This window comes from Nomascus leucogenys, chromosome 18 (genome assembly GCF_006542625.1).
Source record: "Nomascus leucogenys isolate Asia chromosome 18, Asia_NLE_v1, whole genome shotgun sequence".
NCBI lineage: Eukaryota > Metazoa > Chordata > Mammalia > Primates > Hylobatidae > Nomascus > Nomascus leucogenys.
Window position 1 is genome coordinate 24,887,127 of NC_044398.1, and position 13,313 is coordinate 24,900,439.

The 13,313-nt window shown below is 44.6% G+C and overlaps 2 protein-coding genes across 4 annotated transcripts in view; one reads left to right on the top strand and one right to left on the bottom strand.

The window, feature by feature from the left end:
- The first annotated feature begins 223 nt into the window (after positions 1–223).
- The window catches only part of KAT6B (lysine acetyltransferase 6B), a 207,006-nt gene continuing 193,916 nt past the window's right edge, over positions 224–13,313 (top strand). Inside the window, exons 1-2 of one of the 3 annotated variants that reach the window (XM_030797859.1) lie at positions 224–419; positions 13,215–13,284. The gene's annotated coding sequence lies outside the window, so the exon portion shown is untranslated. Of the gene's footprint in view, positions 420–1,154; positions 1,532–13,214; positions 13,285–13,313 lie in introns of those variants that run through there. The other 2 variants (XM_030797858.1, XM_030797860.1) reach the window with 2 other exon arrangements.
- LOC105738995 (zinc finger protein 714-like) lies at positions 3,241–9,403 on the bottom strand. Its single transcript, XM_030798900.1, has 4 exons — positions 9,345–9,403; positions 8,960–9,025; positions 5,500–5,563; positions 3,241–3,321 (listed from the first exon to the last, which is right to left on the bottom strand). The coding sequence occupies exons 1-4, from the start codon at positions 9,401–9,403 to the stop codon at positions 3,241–3,243; spliced, it is 270 nt and encodes an 89-aa protein (XP_030654760.1).

Sequence of the window (13,313 nt, forward strand, 5' to 3'; positions counted from 1 at the left end):
ACACTCCCCGCCCCAAACGGCCCAGGCGTCCCCATCCTCCCGCGGACACCAGCGTCCCCGCCCTCCCCCGAGGGCGGCGAGAGGAGCCCCCCGGGGCGGAGGCAGGTACCCCCGGGGCGGAGACTGGAGCGGGCGGGGTCCGGGCTGCGCCCCCGGCCAGGCCGGGCGGGCTGGCGGGCGGCGCGGGGGGAGCGGGGCTGGGCGGCGCTGCCTCGGGCTCTGTGCGCTGCAGCCCGGAGCCGAGGAGGAGGAGGCGGAGGAGGAGAAGGAGGCGGCGGCGGTGGGTCCCGGGCGGGGGGAGCGCGGCGCTGCGGACCCGGGCGGCTGGCAAAGGACGAGGCGGAGGCTGAGGAAGGCAGCGGGGAGACCCAGGCTGCAGCAACAAAGGGCAGCGAGCGATTGGCCGGGCTGCAGGCGAGGTTAGCCGGGGATCGGGGTGGCCGGAGGCAGCGGCGAACGGTGCACGTGCTTGCAGACACGGGCGAGTGTGGAGCCGGGGGGTGCACGCCCGGTGGGTAGGGGCTTGCTCCCCCGCGGCATGGGATGGCGAGGAGGCTGCAGCGACATCGTTCTGCCTGCACCCGGCCTGGGGCTGGCAGGGTAGGGATGTGTTGGGGGGGGAAGGATGCAAGCCAGGGGGCGGGCGAGTAGTCGCCCGGGACGGGACGGGAGAGAGGGTGGAGGAGGGGGCGGGATGGAACGCTCCGGGCGGCGCGCCCGTCCGCACACTCCGCCGAAGGAGCTGGAGACTGAGAACCTCGAATTTTAACTTCGCGTGCCCGCCCGCGCGCGCCCGCCCGCGCCCACCCCTAAATCCTGCGGCCGCCGCCAGCGATCAGCTCTCACACAAACTTTAGCTGCGGGCTAGGGGGTTTGGGGTTGAGTGGGGGAGGGGAGAGGGAAAAGGCCTCCTGATTGGCGTCATCTGCAGCCAATAAGGCCAAGCTCCTCTGCTGCGAGTAGACCCAATCCTTTCCTAGAGGTGGAGGGGGCGGGTAGGTGGAAGTAGAGGTGGCGCGGTATCTAGGAGAGAGAAAAAGGGCTGGACCAATAGGTGCCCGGAAGAGGCGGACCCAGCGGTCTGTTGATTGGTACTGGCAGTGGACCCTCCCCCGGGGTGGTGCCGGAGGGGGGGGAATGATGGGTCGAGGGGTGTGTCTATGTGGAAGCGAGATGACCGGCAGGAACCTGCCCCAATGGGCTGCAGAGTGGTTAGTGAGTGCGTGACGGACAGACCCGTAGGCCAACGGGTGGCCTTAAGTGTCTTTGGTCTCCTCCAATGGAGCAGCGGCGGGGCGGTGCCGCGGCTCGGGTTTAATGAGACTCCATTGGGCTGTAATCAGTGTCATGTCGGATTCATGTCAACGACAACAACAGGGGGACACAAAATGGCGGCGGCTTAGCTCCTACCCCTGGCGGCGGCGGCAGCGGTGGCGGAGGCGACGGCACCTCCTCCAGGCGGCAGCCGCGGCTTCTTTCTCAGGCAGCGGCAGCGCCCCCGGCAGGCGCGGTGGCGGTGGCGCGCAGCCAGGTCTGTCACCCACCCCGCGCGTTCCCAGGGGGAGGAGACTGGGCGGGAGGGGGGAACAGACGGGGGGGATTCAGGGGCTTGCGACGCCCCTCCCACAGGCCTCTGCGCGAGGGTCACCGCGGGGCCGCTCGGGGTCAGGCTGCCCCTGAGCGTGACGGTAGGGGGCGGGGGAAAGGGGAGGAGGGACAGGCCCCGCCCCTCGGCAGGGCCTCTAGGGCAAGGGGCGGGGCTCGGGGGCGGAGGGGGCGGGGCGGGATCGGGTGGGGGCGGGGTTCGGGGAGTCGGAAGGCGGGGGCTGAGAGGGAATTTCTGAGTGGGAGTGAACTGGTAGGAGCGGTGGGAAGGCGGACCGAGGGGTGTGTGAGGGCAGGTGAGAGGATGCCGAAGGCGAGATTGCAGTTGTCTGGGCTCAGAGAAGGTGGATTTGGGTGTGGTGGAGGTGGAGTAGAGTTGAAGCGGTGCAGAGTGTTGGGTTTGGGGAGGCATTGAGGCGCATGTGAGGAGCAGGTACGATTGCAGTGACGGGAAAGAGGTATCTGGGTGGATCGGCATGTTGGAATAAGAAGGAGGTTTGCTAGCTTTGGGGTATGAAGTATTTTTAAAAACGTGGAAGGATGGGATGGTTGTGCTTGGGAGAGTTTCTGAAAGATGATGCTAAGACAGCAGAGCAAACTTAAATATGAAGGGAGGGGAGAGAGGCTGTTTAGAACTTGCAAAATAAATCTGTGGCAGAAAATCTGGGGTCAAGGGATTGGTAGGGGTGGGACAAGGCGGCAGCTGTGAAGAAAGTGAGTGGAGCTGTATAGTAATTTTGAGTGAATGTGATTTGGTGGACTGTGCCAGGGGTGAGGATGGGGCAAAGAAAGGTGTTAGTTTGGGAGACAAGTTGTTTGATAGACTGTATTTATTTATTATTTTTTATAAAAATGAGAAAAGGGTCTCACTATGTTGCCCAGGCTGGTCTCGAACTCCTGGCCTCAAGTGATCTGCCTACCTGAGTGATGGGATTACAGACGTGAGCTATGGCGACCCGTGATAGGCTGGATTCATTATGTTAAACTTGGTCTGGAGTCTTCAAGGGAGTGTCGGGCAGCAGGGTATCCCAGGAAGAGACATGCACCATACCTTGGGATAGGACATTTTGCATAGCTTTGAATTTGCTAGTACTTTGCTATGGGCAGAGTGCAGGGAGTGGTAGGAGATGACCAGGCAAAGGCAGAGGAGGGGTTAGATTACAAATGGTGTCCTATGCCCCATGAAGGAGTTGAAGCCCTCTAATGGGTAGAAGGTGTTGGGACGTCTTAAAGAGAGTATTAGACAGAAGTTGTGAAGGAGTAGTGATAAAGAATTACAGATGTAGGAAATAGGAAATGAAGACCAATGAACCAAGTATGTTTGGGGTTGGAGGTACCAAGGAAATTCAGGGTAGAGCATATGAAGACCCCTCCTATATGGACAGAAGGTGGAAGTAGCAAATGGAAATTAGTTGTGTTCGAACAGTCTTAGTTCTATGGGGCCCCAGGAAGGTTTTTTTTGTGTTTTTTTTTTTAAGTGCATTCTTCCTGTGTTACTTGTATACCCTAGATTTTTTGGCATAGCCTTGAAATAAAACACTCTATTTTTTTCTTATTCATAAGTTATTATTTTTTTTTTTTGAGTCGGAGTCTCAGTCTGTCGCCCAGGCTGGAGTGCAGTGGCGCCATCTTGGCTCACTGCAAGCTCCGCCTCCTGGGTTCATGCCATTCTCCTGCCTCAGCCTCCGGAGTAGCTGGGACTACAGGCACCCGCCACCACGCCCGGCTAATTTTTTTGTATATTTAGTAGAAACGGGGTTTCACCGTGTTAGCCAGGATGGTCTCGAACTCCTGACCTTGTGATCCGCCCGCCTCAGCCTCGGCCTCCCAAAGTGCTGGGATTACAGGCGTGAGCCACCGCGCCCAGCCATTCATAAGTTCTTTACACATTTATCAAAATGAATTTGGGCAGTATTTTATGTTTTTAAGAAGGAAAGGAAAATGCACATGTTTCTTCTTTTCCGAGAACTTCTACTGAGAGTTAAAGGTTGGGAAGGTGAAGTGATGGTTTAAAAAAAAAAAAAGAAAAGAAAAGATAGAGACAGAGGAATATTTTAACGTTAAAGGAGGAATTTAGGGAATGGCTGATGGTCATGACACGGTCGGCAGAGGAAGTTTTGCTTACCAGCCACACTTAGGCTTCTGAGTAGATTGGATATTATGTCATTGCTATTATAGCATGTGTTTATTTCACACACTGCTTTTGAATATCGGGTGGAAACTGTCAGATGTGAGGCACAGCATGAATGAAAGGTAAATAGCGTGAGTATTAGAAAGGAAGTTTAATAATTTTAATGTGTTTCAGAAGCTCTCATGGACTTTCACATATCAATTAATAAAAGACATAACTAAGTGATCTGGCTTTCAGTCTCCTAGTTCTCTACGGTGTACCCTTAGTTTTCCATGTGCTTACACATGCCTACATTTGTATTGAGAGAAAAGGAAACAGTTTTTTTTTTTTTGTTGAGACAGTCTTGCTCTGTTGTCCAGGCTGGAGTGCAGGGGCACAATCTCGGCTCACTGCAACCTCCACTTCCTGGGTTCAGGCGATTCTCCTGCCTCAGCTTCCCAGGTAGCTAGGATTACAGACATGTGCCCAGCTAATTTTTTATTTTTAGTAGAGGTGGGGTTTCGCCATGCAGGCCAGGCTGGTCTCAAACTCCTGACCTCAGGTGATCCACCCACCTCAGCCTCCCAGAGTGCTGGGATTAAATAAATAGTTTTATGTGGCCGAGTGTGGTGGCTCACACCTGTAATCCCAGCACTTTGGGAGGCCGAGGTGGATGGATCATGAGGTCAAGAAATAAGACCATCCTGGCCAACATGGTGAAACCCTGTCTCTACTAAAAATACAAAAAATTAGCTGAGCGTGGTGGCGGGCACCTGTAGTCCCAGCTGCTCGGGAGGTTGAGGCAGGCAAATCACTTGAACTTGGGAGGCAGAGGTTGCAGTGAGCCGAGATTGCACCACTGCACTCCAGCCTGGTGACAGAGCGAGACTCTGTCTCAAAAAAAAAGAAAAAAAGAAATATTTTATGTAAGTAGGGATGTGTGAGCTGTAGTGGTCAGTCTTTGTTGCAGAATGGTAAATGATGCATGGATGGGAGAAGTGGGGTGATGGAATATTTCTTGCCTGTAATGCCTTAATTTGCATTTCCAAAGCACCTTTAAGCACCTTTTTATAGGACTCCCATGATCTTCTGATAGCTGTCTTCTCGCAGACCCCAGAAAGGGAATACACCAATTTTCGTATCATCCATTCCATTGTTGCCGAATATTTGAGTTGTTTCAAGTTTGGGGCAATTGTGAACAAAGCTGCTATGAGCATTCCTATACCTGTCATCTGGTGCCCATGTGCACAAGTTTCTCTAAGGTGTACACCTAGGAATAAAATTGCCGGTTTATAGCTAGGGTGACCATTTGTCCTGGTTTTTGCTTATTTTCCCAGTGTAACTGTAACACTTTTAGTTTTCAAAAGTATCTAGGTTTAGATGATGAATTGTATGGTCACCAAGTCATAAGGTATACTTGTCTTCATCTTCACTAAGTCCCAAACTCTCCTAAAGTATTGTACCAGGTTACACTCCCTCCAGCAGTATATGAATTCCCTTGCTTCTCGCCCTCTCCAATCTCAGCCTTTTTAGCTTTTATAATTTTAGCCAATATGGTAAATTTTGCACTTACCTGATTAGTAATCAGATTGCACAGCTCTTCATATATATGGATTTTTTTTTTTTTTTTTTTGAGACGGAGTTTCGCTTTTGTCGCCCAGGCTGGAGTGCAGTGGCGTGATCTTGGCTCACTGCAACCTCTGCTTCCTGGGTTCAAGCGATTCTCCTGCCTCAGCCTCCTGAGCTGCTGGGATTACAGGTGCCTGCTGCTACAACCGGCTGATTTTTTGTATTTTTAGTAGAGATGGGGTTTTGCCATGTTGGACAGGCTGGTTTCGAACTCCTGATCTCAGTTGATCTGCCCGTCTCGGCCTCCCAAAGTGCTGGGATTACAAGTGTGAGCCTCTGCGCCTGGCCAGCTCTTCGTATGCTTTTTTAGCCATTTAGATAGCCTCATTTATAACGTTCTGTTCAAGTCTTTTCCACTCTGCTTTTAAAAGTTGGGCATTGTATCTTTTATTGCTGTTTAGAAGTTCTTTATTTACTGTGAATACAAGTCCTTTGTCATGTGTGTATGTTGCAAATACTGTGGCTTGCCTTTTCACTCTCTTTATGGTGTCTTTTAATGAACAGAAGTTCTTAATTTTAATGGAGACAAATTTATTGGTCTTTACTTTATGGTTAGTGCCTTTTGTGTCTTGTTTTAAGACTTTTCCTACCCTGAGGTCAAGAAGATATTCTCCTATGCAGTACTATCTTTTAAAAGCTTTGTTGACCTTAAACAATGTATAACTAGGAGTAAAATACACTCTTCTTGACCCCAGCGTCACCATTACAATCTATTTTTGCTTTCCTTCACTTTCTTCTATTCTCTGTCTTGAATTTTTACTTCTCTGCGGCTATAACTAAGAGCCAGGTGCTGACTTCTGTCTCTTAGGAGAAAATGGTCATATAGACAGAAGTTCAGCCAGATTAGATTTTACAGGTCTCCAGCTGACTGTATTGCCCTTTTTCCTGTTATGAGCTAGCATTTTATTGTGTTCCTGCTATGTGTCTGCCATCATCCTTGCTGCTTTCATATTTGTTATCTCAGTGATTCCTCTTAACGGTTCTGTAAAACAGAGACGTATTCTCATTTTTACAGAAGAGAAAACAGAGACTTAGATTGATTTAGTAACATGTCCAATATCCCCTAGCCTAGGTAGCTAGCAGAATGGGGACTGGATCCCTGACTCTGATACTTCCCATCACAGCACACCTACTTGTTGATTAAAATGTCAGAAACCTGTTTTTTGATAACATCCAAAACCAAAAAGAATAACTTTCTTACTCTTGATGTAACATGTCTTAACTAAAGCACACAAAGCTAACTGTTGTGAACCTGGATAAAATACCTCTCTGTATATAGCCAGTGGACCTTAAGTGGTCCATGGGTGGATGACAGAATGTCTGTTAACCCTTGAAAATGTATACCAGTGTATATGGGTACATGTGCTTATTTTTTAGAGTAGAGCTATAATATTTATGAAACTCTCAAGGGAACCTGAATTTTTCAGGGTATCTGGATATCTGGTCTGAAGACATCTGTAATACAGTTAACAAAGAATCCTGTAATAATCTATTTTTCAAAAGAATCATAAAAAAGTTAAGATGTCAGATTTTTCTCAGTCAGGTGCAGTGGCTCATGCCTGTAATCCCACTACTCTGGGAGGCTACAGTGAAAGGATCCCTTGAGCCCTGGAGTTCAAGACATGCCTGGGCAACATAGTGAGGCCCCCGCCTCTATTTTTATTTATTTATTTAGATTTTTTGGTATCTTTATTTTATCTTATTTATTTTGTTGAGATACAGTTTTGCTCTCGTTGCCCAGGCTGGAGTGCAATGGTGTAATCTTGGCTCACTGCAACCTCCGCCTCCTGGGTTCAAGTGATTCTCCTGCCTGAACCTCCCAAAGAGCTGGGATTATAGGCATGCGCCACCACGCCTGCTAATTTTTTGTATTTAGTAGAGATGGGGTTTTACCATGTTGGCCAGGCTGGTCTCAAACTGACCTCAGGTGATCCACCTGCCTTGGCCTGCCAAAGTGCTGGGATTATAGGCATGAGCCACCGAGCCTGGCCTTGTATCTCTATTTTAAAAAGTTTTTTAAAAACCACATTTTTTGGCCGAGCGCGATGTCTCATGCCTGTAATCCCAGCACTTTGGGAGGCTCAGGCGGCTGGATCATGAGGTCAGGAGTTCGAGACCAGCCTGGCCAACATGGTAAAACCCTGTCTCTACTAAAAATAAAACAAACAAACAAACAAACAATGGCATGGTGGCATGTGCCTGTAATCCCAGCTACTCAGAAGGCTGGGGCAGGACAATCGTTTGAACCCGGGAGGTGGAGGTTGCACTGAGCCGAGATCGCGCCATTGCACTCCAGCCTGGGCAACAGGGTGAGACTCTGTCTCAAAAAAAATAAAAATAAAAAATCACATTTTTTTCCTTAATACATTATTCTCAGTCTTTGTCATCAAAAACCAACTAAAGCTAATTTGTAATTAGGGAGAAATCTAGGATTGAATAGGAATTTTTAAATGCCAAAAAAAGACACTCTAAATTTAGTTGATTATTTCTTAAGTGAAAGTGCCTAGTTAAAATACATCATTACTAATCAGTGTACCCTGGCTCCAAAGGCCTGATGATTTCAAATGACTTTTCATCTTGTCTCTAAATTCCTCTGTTTTACAAGGGATCACATTTCCTGTGAGGTTCCTAACGGTGTGATTAAATTTTAGAGACTGAAACTATTGAGCACTTAAATGCAGGGATAACTGTGCAAACCTAATTCATGGGTTTCACCAGGAGATCTGGGACCTGTCTCTACTAATTTATGATGATGATGTTGAAACTAATCTTTGCTAGGGATTATGGAAGCCATAATAGTTTATTGATGGTTCAGTTATTGTTTGTTGATCACATTTACACAATTATAGTTTAATGACATAACAAGGATATTGTCAACTAGGAGAGCATGACATGAAAAATTAAACTTGCAATTAATATAATATGTATTAGTTGAAATGATAATTTTTATGGTGATTTAGCCTCTTAGAAATCCTTGGAAAACATTATTAGCTTATGAATTGAAAACTCTTTGTTAATGAGTAGTGGGAAAGAACTTAGTGTTACTCTAAAAAGATGGGGAATTAAATATTCAGTTCAACTAATGTTTTATTGAGTGCCTGCTCTGGGCTTGCTGCTGAGTTAGGCTCATAAATATAAGTTGAACAAGATTGATGTTTGGAGAGATGAAATACTGGTTGCTTTTGTTTTTTCCTTCAATCACCCTTCTCTCCAGAGTAGATGGATACTATTGCCGGAGTGATTCAAACATTCAACAGGTTTGTGTGTGTATGTGCATGCCCTTCCCTGTGCATTATGGTGTCACCTGCTCCTGCAGTGGATTCCTATTCATCTGTCACATTCACACACCACAGCTTGGCTTTTTTCACAGCCAACTTTATTTCTGTTTTTTTTTTTTTTTTTTGAGATGGATTCTGGCTCTGTTGCCAGGCTGGAGTGCAGTGGCGCGATCTCGGCTCACTGCATCCTCTGCCTCCGGGGTTCAAGCAATTCCCCTGCCTCAGCTTCCCGAGTAGCTGGGACCACAGGCACACACCACCACGCCTGGCTAATTTTTTGTATTTTAGCAGAGATGGAGTTTCACCATGTTGGCCAGGATGGTCTCAATCTCCTGACCTCGTGATCTGCCCGCCTTGGCCTCCCAAAGTGCTAGGATTACAGGTGTGAGCCACTGTGCCTGGCCTATTTCTGTTTTTTATTTTTTAATTATATTTGTCTTTTCTAGAGACAGAGTCTTGCTCAGTTGCCTAGGCTGGAGAGCAGTGGCACAATCATAGCCTACTGTAGCCTCAACCTCCTGGGCGGCTCAAGAGATCCTCTTGCCTCAGTCTCCCAAGTAGCTGGGTCTACAGGTGTACACCACCACACCCACCTAATTTTTTATTTTTGTAGAGGTGGGGTCTTGCTGTGTTGCCTAGGCTTGTCTCGAGCTCCTGGCCTCAAGTAATCCTCCTGCCTTGACTTCCCAAAGTGCTGGGATTAGAGGCATGAGCCATTGTGCCTGGCCCAACTTAATTTCTTTATCTCTTTTGAGCATGTACCTGTTCTAGTCAGGCACATGGACTTGGTGTCCCTTTTGTTTGACAGCTCATTCTTAGCTTCTGTTATTTCACTTTGATTTCCTTCAGTCATTCCCTGATACATTTATTTAGCAAATAGGCATTGAAACCCTCTTATGATCAAGTTGTGGTCTTGGGAAATCTTAGGGTATACAAAGATAAATCAAGCATGAATCCTGTTTTTTAAGAATTTTACAGTCTAGTAGGGGCGACAAGGTTAATACACAAGTGAGCATGATACAAAGTGGGAAATGAATGTCAAAACAGTAAAAAAGCTAAAAGCTTCCTGTTAGACAAAGATGTTTGGGCTTTTGAGAAGTTGTTGTTTGCACTGGGCCATGAAGGATTTGAATTTGGGCAGAGGGACGGTGGGGCACTTATCCAGGCTCAGCATTATTTTTCAAGGTCCAGTTTCAGTCCCATCCATCGAAGAGATGTTCATCCATCTTTCACATGGTTTCAGCAAGGTAGTATAGTCACAGTTGTTTCCAGACTTCTTCCTTCTGTAATCAGAGGAACACTTTCTTTAAAGCGAATCTTATGGGGAAGACCAATATACGTAAAACAGTTAAAGTGGAGCTGCACTGTTGGGTTCAAGGTGCTGCGATGGCCCAAAGTTTAACCCACAAGGAGTACCTGAAAATACCCAAAGTAACCCCTTGTCACAAGAGATCCAAAGAGCCTAGTTTGAAAACCTCTGGAGAGACAGAAAGAGTTTGGGCTTTGGCATCTGAATTAAAATCCTTCATGACTTAATGGCTCTGAGATCTTGGTTAAGTCAAGCCTGTTTTCCTTTTGTAAAAACAACAATGCTACCTTACAGGGTTGTTTTAAGGTTTACTGATAATCTATGTAAAGTACCTGGACCACAGTAGGTGTCAGGAAATGGTTGGTATTATTATTATTATAGTTTAGTGCTTTGTTATTTCTTTTTTTTAAAAACAATTTATTGAGGTGAAACTCACATAACATAAAATGAAAAAACCATTAAAAAGTGAACAAATCAGTGGCATTTAGTACATTCAGTGTTGTGTCACCACGGCCACTATCAAGTTCCAAAACATTTCTATTGATCCCAAATAAAACCCCTTACCCATTAAGCAGTTTCTCTAGATATGTCCCTGAGACTCCACCGATCTATGTTTTGTCTATGCATTTTCTATTCTGGATGTCTCGTATGAATGAAATTATATGATGTGTGGCCTTTTGTGTCTGGCTTCTTTCACAGCATAACGTGTTTGGGGTCCATCCACATTGTAGTAGCATATATCGAAACTTCATTGCTTTTTATGGTTGTATAGTATTCTAGTGTATGGATATACCACATTTTGTTTATCTGTTCATCTGTTGATGGACATTTGGGCTGTTTACACCTTTTGGCTATTGTGAATAGTTTTGTTATGAACATGAGTGTATGTGTACTTGTTTGAGTATCTGTTCTTAGTTCTTTTGAGTCTATACCTAGAAATGGAATTACAGAACCATATGGTAATTCTGTGTTTAACTTTTTGAGTAACTGCCAAACAGTGCTTTGTTATTTCTTAATTGCTTCTTATATGTTCTGTCTCTAGCTTTGCTTTGTATTCCCCATAGTACCTACCACAGGGCTGCATGCAGGGAGCATCAGCTCGCTAAATATTTGTTGGTTTTTCTTTGATTAGTATTTATAACCTCACCTCCCAGTTCACATGTTTTGGGCCTGAAGCATTGATTTCAGAGGAAATAGATGAATCCAGGATTTGAAAGATAACAAATATCACCATATGGATGGCGTTTGATGTTGTCAGACAACAGATATTTGTTAACCAAGGACACTATTTTGAGCAATTCTGCCAATAACCTGAGCTGTATGCTGATAGAAGAAAAATAAGTCAAGGTCCCTTCCCCTAAACAGTTCTGTTCTGTTTTGGAAGATACTGCTTAGATTTGTGGATGCTCACTCAGTTACACAATGGGCTTTGAAAAAATCCAGGTTTTCCGACAGCGATCCCTTTGGGGAAAAAAAAAAGAAAGAAAAAGCCAGGAGCTTATGAAAGTAAAAGAGTTAAAAATAACTGTTAGCAAGTAAAACTCAGGATGACAAAAGTGTAAACTCTGTTATTAATCTTTGTTTTTTTCTACCACTGTTTTTTGGCTCATCCATAATCTCATGACTCGAGTGTTATGACATTGATTTTGAAACAACACACACAGCTTTAGTAAAAGCTTAGAGGAGGCCTCGCATAATACTTATGATCCAGGATATTTTGACTCTTCTTATGCTGACATGAATATTTCTGAATAGTGTTGATGTTTATGTAATACCAGTGAAGCTAAAAGCTCAGTGCTGGACTAAGCATTTCTCTAGATATGTTTAGAATATTTATAATGAATGATGTAAATAGTGTTATATTATAAGACTGTATGATACAACCATATAATTTACTGATATTTTGTAGTTAAAAATAAAATGATTCACAACCTTAGAAAATAGAATAATTTAATTTGATGTAGCATAAATCCCCAGAATTAATTTAGGATGATTTGCTACCTTTTTGATAGCCTTTTAATCTAACTTTCAAGTTTTTATAGAAAAAAATGAAAAGAGAATAATGATTTTAGGGTTTTCGCTTGTGATAGAATGTCCTATCTACATGTGAAACAAATCCCCGTGCTCTGAAAAAGAGAAATGGTGTGGATAATTCCAAATCAGGAAAAAAAAAATCATTCCTATTTGGCTTTTGAATGAATTATGCGTTTTTTTTTCCTGTGGATTTGTCTTTCCAGTTAGATACTGCTTAGGCTAAAATGAAATTGGTTTTCAATCTATTCTCTTGCTTATACGAATTTACAGTGGGGCCAGTGGGATGTTGGAAACAAATCAGCCTAAGATTAAAAAATTTGCAGTGGATAATATACAAAGTGGATAATATACATGTGTTTAGTTGAGAATTGGCTACAGATAAGAGACTTCTGATTTTGTTCCTCTCCTAGCTGTGTATTTTTTTTTTTTTAAACACTGATTCTGCTTGTAGCAAAGAGCTACTGAGTTACATCTGCTTCTGCCTAATTAACTCTGTTGGTTGGTGTCAGATGAGAGCTAATTTTGAGATTAAATTGAGGAGTGGGATGTGTGTCGTGGCTGGGGGTGGGGAGAAGGAGGATCCAAGGTTCCTTGATTGTTTTACATAAGATGAAAATGCAATTATTCACAATTGTTCTTTTAAATTTATTTTTTGCTTTTCAAGTAAAAATAATCACTGCTGTCCTAAAATGTGACTTGTGTCAATACATATTTACTATTATGTAAACTGGTACGTTTTTCTTGTAGGTGAGCTTATTGGTCATATCTGGGTAGTCCATTCAGTACCTAGGTGCCTGGCGGCCTTTGGGACAAACAGTGAATGCTGCCCAGGAACGTGAATGCTGACCTTAAAACAACTTTTGACTATCTTTTTTTTCCGATAAATGTTATATCTGTTTGGCTATTTGAGTAGTAGTGGGTTTTTGTTTTTGTTTTTGTTTTTCCACGATGAGATTTTTTCTTAGGAATCTATCACAAACCTGATTTTTAAAATTTGAACAGGTCTGGGCTTACGGATGAAATTTACTTCTTTAGGCACTTGGCTGGGTCCTTGGGGCTTCATTTTCTGTCTCAAGTTCCATGTTTATAAGAATCCTTCAGTGGTCTGAAAGAATTATTATGTCACCAAATGTAGTATAATAACTCATTGGAGCTGTTTGTCTTGAATGGTTGTGGAGATACATGGATGATTGCTGAATTTAAGGATGTCCTTATGTCCAAATGAACATTTCCTTTTTTCTTTTGGCAGATTTGCCTGAAGACCTGGATAATCTCCATTTTTGTCATGGACTGTTAAAACGTTTGAAGTTCCAATTCTGGTACCTTCCCTTATTTTATTACATTTTTA

Excerpts from the sequence above, each read along its gene's own strand:
- LOC105738995 (XM_030798900.1), bottom strand. The coding sequence starts at position 9,403 with ATGTGCCTGACTAGAACAGGTACATGCTCAAAAGAGATAAAGAAATTA. Across the intron at positions 9,026-9,344 it reads AAGAAATTAAGTTGGGCCAG|GCCAGGCACAGTGGCTCACA; the intron begins GCACAATGGCTC and ends AAACAGAAATAG. Across the intron at positions 3,322-5,499 it reads CTCTACTAAAAATACAAAAA|TGGCGGGTGCCTGTAGTCCC; the intron begins ATCAGCCGGTTG and ends AGCCGGGCGTGG.